Here is a 12397-nt window from a genome sequence, read left to right on the forward strand (position 1 = left end):
GTAAAATCATAGATTTTTATTTCATTAATTATTTTGTTATCATCCTAATACTAACAAAGTTATATGGAAATATATATGACTTCCCCTAGTAATCTTAACAGATTCAAAGATCACAAGGACAACATATTTATAAATATTAATGCAAACTTAATGTTCTGTATGTTGAATATTCATTGCTGTCATTGTATTAGAGCTGTGACCCCTGCAATGTGATGGTTTGATAGTTGTCCGAGACAGAGTTCAGTCAGAGAGTCACATAATAGGGCATGTATGCCAATGGATTTCTAATCCTTTTGCCTGTTTTATAGATATAAAGAAATCCAGTTCTTCAGTCTGATGACATGTATTTGTATTTCTGGTCATAAATATCGAAACAGAACAGTTAAACTACTCCAATGATGACTAAAATATTTTACAGCGCTTTTAACGGCTCAAGTTAAAAACATTTTTAAAAAGTTATCAACCGGTTGTTAAAATAGAAATACAAAACAAATTTAACAGTTAACAGAACCTGTAGTAAAATAATTTACACTTATCTCCAAAGGCACACAGTGCTCATGAAGCACATGTAAATGGCATTTTGCAAACGCTGCTACACTCTGTGTTTAAAGCTGTGAATGAATGCTTACTGTAAAGGTAACTAACTAAAGAAAAACATGATTAACATTGTATATGCATTAGCTAATCATTTAGATTTTAACACTGTATATACTTATCTTTGGTCATTGATGCACCCAACTTGGAATACGTTAGCGGAACATTGCAAGGAGTTCAAGTTCAAAGTTTATTGTCATGTGCATAGTAAGGAAACACGTTTCCCTGTACAATTAAATACTTTATTTGCTGTCCACACCAAATGACAAAACCAATGTATAAAGATAATCATAAATAATAAGTAGCAGATAGATAATAAGTAACAGAGGCAGCATATAGTATAAAAACAGAATAGGAGTATAAAGTGTAATTGTGCAAGTAGGTGTGTGATGGACAAGTCAAATACAGTTGTTTGAGGTAGATGGAATGAGGTGAACCATGGTTGTAAACTCCAGTCAGTTTTTTAGGAGTCTAATGGCCTTGGGATAGAAAGAGTTCTTTAGCCTGGAAGTCCTGCATTTCATACTTCTATACGTCCTGCCTGAGGGTAGAAGTGTGAAGGCAGTTCTCCTGTGGACTCTGCAGTTGTAGATGCTCTGCAGAGAGGGCAGTGGGGTCCTGGTGATCTTCTCGGCAGTCTTTACCACTCTCTGCAGGCGTTTGCGGTCCATAGCAGTAGTGTTGCCGTACCACATGGTGATGCAGCTGGTAAAGATGCTCTCAACAATGCAGCTGTTAAAGTTGCTGAGGATCTTAGTCAACACACCAAACTTCGTCAGACTCCTTAGAAAGTACAGCCGCTGTTAAACCCTCTTGACCAGCTGGTGTTAAGTGTCCAAGTGAGGTCCTCACTGATGTAGATGCCCAGGTATTTAATGCTGCTCACCCTCTCCACTTCAAGCCCTTGGATGGACAGTGGCTGGTGAAGTCTCCTCTCCTTTCTCATTTCCACTATCATCTCCTTCGACTTGTCTGTGTTGAGGGTGAGGTTGTTGTCCTCACACCATGACGCCAGACTGTCCACCTCCCTCTTGTAGGACACCTCATCCCCACCAGTGATGCGTCCAATCACTGCGGTGTCATCTGCGAACATTAGGATGATGTTATCTTTGTAGGAGGATACACAGTCGTGGGTAAACGGGGTGTAGAGGATGGGGCGGAGGACGCATCCCTGTGGGGTGCCTGTGTTTGTGATAGTGGTGGCTGAAATCCTATTACCAATCCTGTCAGACTGGGGCCTGCCAGTCAGAAAGTCTAGGAGCCAGTCACAGAGGGTGGGGTGCAGGCCAAGTGCAAACAGTTTATGGGTGAGTTTATGGGGGATAACCATGTTAAAGGCGGAGCTATAGTCAACAAAGAGCATCCTGATGTAGGAGTCTTTGTTCTCCAGATGGGAGAGGGAATAATGTAGTGCGGTCGCGAAGGCATCTGAGGTGGACCTGTTGGGCTGGTAGGCATACTGCAGAGGGTCCAGAGTGTCCGGTATACTGCTTTGAATGTGGGTCAGCACCACTCTCTCAAAACACTTCATGATAATTGGAGTGAGTGCTACTGGCCTGTAATCATTCAGGCAGATAGGTGGGCTTTTTTTTAGCAAGGGGGACGATGATCGTAGTCTTAAAGCAGGAGAAGGAGCTGCACAAGGTAAAAATTTTGCACTAAACAGAAAACCGTAACATTAAATCATTAAAGAAGAACTTTTTCACAGTTATTATAAAGTTCAATATGCCTGTGTGGACTGCATGGGGTGCACCGGCTGCCCAAACACAACACAGACAGACACCAGGCACATGGTTTGCACACAGCACATGTTTAGCTTCTCCCTTCCTCCCCACAGCAGCACAGTACACAGAAGCAGCAATAAGTACAAATCACAGTACTTTCTTTTTCTTCTTTTCTTTCTTTGTCTCTCTCTCTTGCTCTCTGACTCCACTCCTCCTTCCGGCAAGCTTTATCCACCAACTCTGACTCCTGGAGTAGCGGTAGCTGGCTCCTTTTATTCAGGTACCCAGGAGTATTTCCGATGTCCTAACAGCATGATAAGGAAGTACTTTCCGGTAAGGCGGAAGCCCAATAAAGTAGTGCTCTGCAGCCCATGTGGCACCCCCAGAACCCAGCAAGAGTGCTCCAAACTGCAAGTCCCATGGAGCTCTGTAGAAATCTATGGTGCTGCGGCAACCCAGGGGGTGATGCCACCTAGCGACCTGAAGGTTATAATGCCCTGTGCATGCCCTCTCCCTGGTGCTTTCACTATAAACGTGTCCTGGTCATACGCAACACCTGGTAAACAAAAATAGAAACTCAAAATGAAAATAAAATAGTCAATAATGTATTTTATCCTCAAAAATAATACAATTATATTGAATAATTCATTATATCAGTCTGGCATGTGGTGGAAGAATGTGTGGCGAGCATGCTGTAGCTCCAACCACTGATAGTTGAAATTTGGTTTGCACTACTTGGGATAGCAACTCAGTGTTCTGAATACTGAAACTCTGTGAGCTCAATGATAAATATATACTACAGTTCACTATATATATAGTGCCTACTACACGTCACTCACCCCAAAACCTCAGTCACATTTGTACCGACTATAGTCTTGGGCTAAAAAATTACCCTTTTTTTTTAACAAAAATACATTGTACATGTTTCTTCCGTGGTTTAAGCAATACAATTCTTTTCCTTTTCTTCTCCTCTCACTTCTCCAGGGAAGCTCCGTCTTCTTCTTCTTCCTGAAATAGACTAATTTAGTGTGATGAGGCAGCCACTTTTATGCTGGACCCAGGAGTACTTCTGGTGTCTGGAGATTATGAGGAGGATGCACTCTTAGGTCAGAGAGAGTCCTTTCCTGCAGCTCCTCTTGGCAGCACCCAAAGAACCCAGGAGAGCTACCCCATGCGACTGCAACTCCCTGCATGCCTTACAGGTACATGAATGGCCACGTCGGCCTTGGAACGCAGCTTGTCATTGGAGCATACAGTCTTGGAAATGCTTGCTGTCTTTCCCTGTCTGTTGATTGCCCCGGCCTCCCAGCCAGGTAAAGGAATAGGATTCATCAGTCTGTCCTTGCTGTTCATTACAAATACTGTGTGTGTGTGTATCTTTCTCTCTCTCTCTCTCTCTCTCTCTGTCTCTCAGTATGTACTTATTGTTTATTGTTCAGTCTGTATCTTCTGTTGTCTGTGGCAAGATAACACAGTGGTTAGCACTGCAGCTTTACAGCTCATGTATAATTTTTGGTAGCAGTCGGTCCAACATATTTGGCAGACACTTTGCTAACCTTTGGGACTATTTCAGAGACTTTACACTATTATAATTCACTCGGTACTAATTTTAGTTCTTTTCTCCTTCCCCATTGACAAATATATTGTCACATTTGGTGAAGTTCCCAAACATTTCCGTGATTTTACCAAACACACAGTGAAGTGAACTCCGTAGGGTGTTGCTCATTATTACCACAGAGGCAGAAGAGCACATTGTAGGCGTTGAGTGCACCAGGATGACCTATTTATACATATACGGTAATGCATTTTATTCTTAGATGTCTACTGTATGCACTGTCATCCCTGGTTAAACCAAACCATTTGCAAACAGCAAAGCTGAAATCTTTCATTTCTGATTCATGATCTTTTTTACATACTCATCAACACCAGGCAACATGGGTGGAGTCGACACAAACACGCTTTGAAAGAGTGCTGAAGACGTTGCAGATTTTATTTAACATTGAAGAAAATCAACTTAGTGTTGAATGTCGCTGTATTTTTGATGCATTCAAAATAGATAAATATAGTTAATTTTACATTATTTTTGTACAGTCAAGTGAGAGAAGCAAGTCCTTGCGAGTTCAGAGTAAGGTCACAATACTATCCCACACAGTTTTCTGGTTAGTGTCAGTGATTGCTATAATTTCATAATGTCCTGATTTGTAAGGTTCCCTATTGCTGTTTTAATGCAGAGATCACAGAAAGCAAATATCAGTAAGTATCACCTCACATTGATTTGTGTTTTAAATGGTTATGCAGACTTATTTCTACTGTTTTAATGTACTTGCGTATTTACACACTCATTTAGCTTGCATGTATGTATTCATATTTAAATATTTTTGCTTGCTATAGTAGGAGCAAACACTGTTAACAGGAACAAAATCTTTCATTTATCCAAGGGTTTGCTGTAAAATTTGTTTTTAAATGAAAGGAAGAATGAATGTACATGAAATCATATTATCTGTTTGACAAAATGTTTGTAAGTTGATGAAAAGGGAAAGCTACCACATTTTGTGGCTGCTTTCGTTTATTTTCTGATTTAATCTTCTGATTTAACCTCATGACTTGGTTGCTTGGTTCAAATATATTTTCCAAGTTAAACAAGCATTATCAACTAAACCAAGCCCTATTTGATTTTCAGATATTAGGTTGTATGTTAGATTCTTGCATTTATAAACCATGTGAGCCCTCTACGAAATACACTACCTACAGTAGGGCAGCACGATAACAGAAAAAATGATTATCATGATTATTTTGCTCAAAATTTTTATCATGATTAATAATGACGATTATTCCTTTGGTAATGAACTTTTATTCACTTGTGTATTCTTATTGTACTTTACAGCCACAAATAAAGAAAAATAAACAAACCGAACATGTTTAGAATGGAGAGTTTTTCTTAGCTGTGGTAAATAAAAAATAAAATTAAACTGCCTCTTTTACATCAACTTGTAATAAAATCAAATAAGAATAAAAAATTTTTACAACATGTTACAGATTTTTGGCTAAGAACACAAGCCTGTCAACTTGATCGGGCTTTAGGGAAGACCGCAAGCAAGTAACTACATTTCCACCGGAACTAAAAGCCCTCTCTGAAGGAGAGCTTGTGGCTGGTATGCACAAGTATTTTTTTGCCACTTTTGAAAGCCTTGGGTAGATCTTTTCATGTTCTTTCCACCATTATAATGGGTCCCCCTCACTATCCAGGTAGCTTGACTGCAAGTAAGATTCCAGCTCACAGGCTACACTGGATTTCTGGTTGTTAGGTGGCAAGGCTTGTTCAGCAGTTTTAAAGTAGCTTCCTAAAGTCATCTTTTTTTTTGGGGGGCACATCCAGCTTCAGCATCCTCCTCGCTGGTCTCTTGTGCTGTTTCTTGGGGTGGCACCTAAACACAGAAAAAGGCATTTAGAACAGATTTAACTAATTGAGACTCAAAACACTAATATAGATCTCAGTGCAGCTCATTTTTATTACCATCATTGCCAAGGTCTGCATCTCAGCTTTGAGTCTGGATTGAATTGTTGTTTTGTTGTCCTCAGCCGTGTATCTCATCTTAAATTGTGGATCCACCGTAGATGCCATGTCCAATAGAGCTTGGATGTCTGGGTCACTGTATTTTTCGTTTAGGTACTCCAAAATTTTAGACTTGATTGCTCTTGACAGGTCAGTATCATCATCCTTAACTTTCAAGATTGATGCGTTGAAAAGATGAAGAACTGGCTTAACAAATGACACGCTGACGTACTTCTCGCCAGACAGTGCATCTGTAAAATTAACTAGAGGGTGCAAGGATTTTTTGATTGCCTCTAGTACATCCATGTCCTGCCATGTTGGGATAAGATGATGAGACTTCTTGTCAGAGGACAGGACATGTGCAATGGCCTTTTGCTGCTCAATGATTCTCTCTATCATGGCCTGACGTGATCCCCACCTTGTTAGACACTCTGTTTTCAGTGAGTGCTCTGGGGGTTTCATCTCCTTTTGTGCAGCTAAAAACTCTCTCTTACGCTTCCAGCTGTAAGAGAAGGAGCTCACCAACTTTTTACAGAGCCCGACAGCCCGGTCAAATCTTGGATCCATCATGGCATTCTCTTCAGGAAATAAACATGATCAGAAAAAAAAACAGTAAGACACAGGAAGACTCTTGTTGTTTATGCAACTTTTGATCAGAAATAAAAAAAAATGTTTTTTATTTCACTAATTATATACACCTACATAAGACAATTATCAAACATTTATTAATAAATAATAAACACTCACTTATTCTAAACTCATCTGGGTTTACATTAACATAATAGTATTTGACTAATCAAATATTTTTTAACTTTTAAATGTATCTAATTTGATAGATTAGTAGAATAAAAATGATGATTATTGTACTGTAGACATATGACTCATTGTCATTATAATGTGTCATTATAATCGGGGGTGCACATAACTTTTTGAATGTGTTCCTCAGGTGAGTAGCAGGAGCTGGTGTTTGGTACGCACTCTGCAGCGAGGTCTTAATAAGTGCAGATCGCTCCCTTAAGATTTTGTGGTTTTTATCATCAATGTGTAACTTGACGGAACACAAGGTTGCGTCTTGAGCGTATTATGCATTAAACAAATATATTGCGTTTCATTAAAAATGGTAGGAAAGAATCAGTTGTTCTTTTGTGATAAAACCGAAATAAAATAAAATGAAATGCTATTTGAGTACATATCTAATATCAAGTGAGTGTGTGGTGCTTAAATATCGTTTAATAAATACAGTCACTGACTAAAGACTGTTGATAAAGAGCGCACTGTCATTTGGCCGTCTTAAAGTTGCCGAAAATGCGCACAGCTGTGCCTCATTTAAAAATTACCACTGCCACAAGCGGAAAACACGCAAAATTATTTTATTTCAAAACGAAACCACTTTGTATGGTGCTTTCCGCCGGTGCAGAATAGGGTCCTGAGTCGGAGGAATAATCACTTTTCGAACATAAACGCAGTACCTAAACCGAAAGGACATAAAACAAATGGTGAAGGTGAAATTTTAATCGCACGCTGTCAAAAAACGGTCACAATCAAGAGCTCTTCTGTTTTGTACGCGAAAGCACTGTAGTAACAAAATGACGTTACATGTTCATCATTTTTGCCACGCATGCATACCTGCGTACCAGTTATGTGCACCCCTGATTATAATATCGCTAAAACAACAACAATAATTAATATTTTTAAATTGTCAAATTGTTTTAATATATCTGGGGAAAAAAACACAACTTACCGATGGTAAATGAAGTCTGTGACCAAAGCAGTGTAGCCTCGGCCAGTTATTCACAGATGCTGCCCTAATCATATTAGCTGCGTTGTCCGTTGTGATGCACACAAGTCTTCCACCAAGCCCCAAGCGGACATCGCTTCTTTGAGGCCCACTGCAATAAACTCCGCTGTATGGTCTTGTGGGAAAAACGAAGTTTGCAAAAGCTTGCTTTTCATCTCAAACTCGCTGTCAATAAAATAAACTGTCAAGCTCAAATACGGTTCTGCTGTTCTGCTTGACCATAAGTTGGTCGTGGCACCAAAATATTCAAGGCTGAGCCTGAGAATTTCCCTTTCAATTTCATTTCGACATTTCGCATACAGCGAGGGCAGCGCAACATTGGAAAAATGGTTGCGTGAGGGAATGCTATATCTTTTATCAAGTGTTGCGATCATTTTTTTTAAACCCCTCACTGCTCACGGTGGTTATTGCACACATATCCTTGGCTATATGGTACGTGATCGCCTCTGTTATTTCCCAGTGTCTTTGCGAGCTAGGCAGATATGGTATTGCGTTGAACAATGTCCCTGATATTGTTGTCTGTGTTGTGGATGGCTGGTAATTTTTTGTTCTTGCTGTTTGTTCCGTCAGTCGTTGAAATTCTTGATAGTGTACTTTGTTGTGGCTTTTAAGGTGGTTGATGAGGTTTGTTGCGTTACCTTGGGACGTTTGGACGGAACAGGAGCAAAGTTTGCACAAGACTCGTACCTGATCAACATCACATTCCTCGAAACCGAAATAGTTCCAGACAACTGAGTATGACCCCTTTTTAGGAACTAACAATCGCACTTCTGCACCTTCCTCACGGTGCTCCGCCATCATATGTTTATTCTGACTGACTGTTATTGCTGCTATTGACTTCTACTGCTTCAGAAAGCGCTTGCAATCTAGACGCAGTAACGTCATAGTGACGCAGTCCAATCTGTAAACTCCGCCCATAAAAAACAGTTTGGTCTTTATACTGTAAAATCGCAACGATATTTATTAACTGATCGTGGGTCATAAATATCGTTATCATGACAAAAAAAGATTAATCGTGCAGCCCTAACCTACAGTAAATGATGTTACAGCTTACTTTCCCAGCTGATTTCTGACAACTAGAGATGCTCTTACGATTAGCACACCCATATCTACTGCTAGATATTAATAGTGAACCTTTAACCCAACAACAATCTGTTGACCTTTTACTAACACTATGCAACAGCAAAACGTGTATTTCTAAAAACTAGCCATGAACTGCTATCTGTTGCCATATGCAGTACTGGCCATCATGCATATAAAGAAATCCTACATCCCAGGACTTTTAACATGCACATTGAGGACTGCAAGCGGAGATTCAGCTTGACCAGTGAGCAGTAATGCAAAAAAAGTTAAACCTCAGGTTTTTTTTTTTTAATATATACAGTGTCCTATAGATTTATTTTGGAAGGTTTTAAAGCAAGCAGACCTAGCTAGAATCTTTTTCGCATAATAGGGTTAATGTTTAAGAAACAAAAAACTCTTTTTAAAAAATAAAAAATAAAAACTGTACCAGTTAGAAATTTAGTAAAAGCTGAGTTAAAAGAGGAAATTTTTATATTTTGCAAATATAGCAGCCTATCACAAGATAAGTACAATAGTTCAAGTTAAATCTGTTTTAGTGGGATCATTTTATGCATCCTGGCTAAAAAGAATACTAAAGGTAAAAATACTGGTCTTCTAAATAATTATTGTTGTTTTAAATGTACTTTTCTTCATCTAATGAATTGCAGTTTGTAAATCACAGTAGAATACTGCTCTGTACTTCATGAATTGGGGCAAAAGCATATATATCCTTATTTCTTATCATTCATTTGTCTGCTTTCATTAATTTAGTCATGCAACCATAAATTTTACAAAAATTTAATTTTGCTCATGTTATATTTTAAATGATCTGTTAGTCATTTAAAATAAATTTTAATTTGTATAATTGTAGATTTTCACAATCAATATAAATCATAATTAATATGTAGTGTGTTACTTAATGTGAAAACTGGTTTTGCAGTTTGACAACTAGTTTTCTTATTTCATACAGATGTTGCAGCATGTAGTCTGTGACATACTTGTCAGTGAGGGAACTGTGCTACATGCATTTTGTAATCTTAGTTGCTATAAATGCACTTCCACATGTATTATCTAACATAAAACTGCACTTTGAGGTCTTAAGTTATTTCTTTGTAATCATTCTGTTTTAAAATACAATTCTACAGATCAATCAGCTCCTCTTCATATCTTCCATTTGAAATACCAAAATTCCATTGGCTTCAAAACAATTTAAGTATTTTTCCACTGCATGAGTCATTACATGAATCATTAGGATCCTTGTTTTTTACTACATGAATCAGTCCTTAAATTTGCTGGGAAGTTCAACAAGACTTCCTGTGAAATCAGTTGAGTGCACAGCTGACTCACCCAGACTTTCGGGTATAGATATTGAGTAGTATCTCCTCAATGAAACATCTTTACATAGCGAAACAGCCTTTCTTGAAAGATTCTAAAATCATAGACAATGGGATAACATTCCTGTTTCTGTGTAGCCTGAGATTTAGTATGTTGAAATGTCTTATTTTGTAAGTAGAGAAAGCAGTATCCATTGTACTTTTTTCATTGTTGATATATACAAGTTCATGTGTCTTATCTGTTGTATAAAGTCGTGAATTAGAAAGGCTTATATTCTTCTATTAAAGACTGAAATTGACGATTCTTTAATGATTGTCATCTGATGTATTTTATAACCCTAACTACTCTGTCTGTCAACAGTTTAATATTTCTGTTTAAGTCAGAATTGCTTTTAATGTTGAATTCAGTGATACATGATGAAGGCCATAAAGCTGAAATGTTGCAACTTTTTTGTGGGAGATGTCCTACCTTTTTCAGGTACACACTGACACCGCCTTCATTAACTCAGTTTTCCTTCTTCCATATTTACCTAATCAAGAGGCTTGATTTCTATTTGAGTAAAAACAAATTCTACCTCTAATGTTTTATATCCTATGTTCATTCCCTGTGTAACATTTCACTAGTTTATAACTGTCTTTATTATTAGCTACAGTATGTAAACTTTCTTGTCTACTCAGTGTATTGATTCACCACAGTTTTTCCAAGTTATTTTGGATTGGGTTAATTTAAAATTTCTAGTTCTGCTCTCATCTTCAGAATTACTGAATCATTAGTCATAATTGGATACGTATATATAATTTTTGTGATGACCCCCTGGTGTCCAAGATTTACCTGCTTGTGCTTTGTTGACTTTAATAGGTAAGTCTGTTTTAGCCAAGGGTTAAAAACAGGGCGGTCTGAGGGTGTGTTACCACATATAAAAATTTGTGTTTTCTAACCGTCTTATCCAGATATCTCATGCACACACACACCCGTTCTCATACAGGACTAATTTAGAAAGGGCAACTAAACTAACCTTGGATACCTTTTAGGGTGTGAGAGAAAAACCAATGCAGACATGGAGAAAAAGTGCAAATTTGATGCAAGGAATACCAAAGTCTGCAATTTGATTGGAAAATATTTGTTTTCTGTTTAATAATAATTTCCAGAGTGTGACTCGTAAGAAAAGAAAATCATTGTAAAGCTCTTATAGTGAAAAAAGGTGGGGAGAAAATTAGACTATTGAAAAACATCAGAAATTCAAACAAAGCTTAAGGTATTTAGCAAAAACGGTACTTGTAATAAACTTTGCTTACTAATGTGATGAAGCCTGACCTATTTTTCTGTAAAATGTAACTTTGTCTAGTTTGTTTTTGTGTGGGCCTTACTCTTGCCTATTCTGCAGTGTTATTTGACTTATGCTTAGTTTGTAAGAAAATCTTTGCTTTATCCTCAGGCTCCAATCAGCCATCCTCCTTTATAAATGTTCCTATGGCTTCCAGGAGCAGACTGAGTAAAACAGGTTTTGATGAACAGCAAAGAGAGCGTGCTACTCAGGATGCGCTGAATGAGAAGAAAATGAAGCAGAAGGTTGGTGACTGGTGGATAATGAACAATCTATTCACCCATTCTGTATTGCCTTAACTTTTTTCATTGCACACAAACTTGATCATTAACACCTGTTTTATACTCTCATTAAAGTGTTAAGTGTTTTTATTACAGTATATAACTAGCAAAATACCCGCACTTCGCAGCAGAGAAGTAGTGTGTTAAAGGAGTTATGAAAAAGAAAAGGAAAAATTTTAAAAATAATGTAACATGATTGTCAATGTAATTGTTTTGTCACTGTTATGAATGTTGCTGTCATCAAGGATTTGATTATCATTATTTCTTTCAATCAGGTTCGTATTTGAAGGACATGTTGTGTTCAAGTTACATTCCGTGTTTGTCAACCGTTGTAAAGATAACAGGTTTCATTCATCGAAGTGTTCACTACCGAAATCGCTACTCGTGAATCTAACATGTTTAACAGGCATTCCCGGTATTAAGTTGTGGATTTGCCTGTGAATATTTAGTGGCGGTGTGTCTATGAACTTGTGGAATTGCCTGCGAGTATTTAGCGACAGCGTCTCTATGAACTTGTGGATTAGCCCGCGAGTATTTAGCGGAAGCGTCTCTATGAACTTGTGGATTTGCTTGTGAATATTTAGCGACAGCATGTCTATTAACTTGTGGATTTCTCTGCACATATTTGGCGGCAGAGTCACAAAGTTGTTTCCATCTAGCTGCATCAAAAAATGTACCACAACGTCTGATACGCCTCCTTTTTACTGTTTTCTCACAGCTTGGATT

At 38.0% G+C, this 12397-nt stretch overlaps 1 protein-coding gene across 2 annotated transcripts in view; it reads left to right on the top strand.

Moving 5' to 3' along the window:
- The window catches only part of si:ch73-173p19.1, a 154827-nt gene that overhangs the window by 40611 nt on the left and 101819 nt on the right, over positions 1-12397 (top strand). For both annotated transcript variants that reach the window (XM_039753220.1, XM_039753222.1), the window contains exon 4: positions 11502-11635. In XM_039753220.1, coding sequence (XP_039609154.1) covers positions 11502-11635 — 134 coding nt within the window. The remainder of the gene's footprint in view (positions 1-11501; positions 11636-12397) is intronic.

The sequence above is a fragment of the Polypterus senegalus genome, chromosome 5 (genome assembly GCF_016835505.1).
Source record: "Polypterus senegalus isolate Bchr_013 chromosome 5, ASM1683550v1, whole genome shotgun sequence".
NCBI classification, from domain to species: Eukaryota; Metazoa; Chordata; class Cladistia; order Polypteriformes; family Polypteridae; genus Polypterus; species Polypterus senegalus.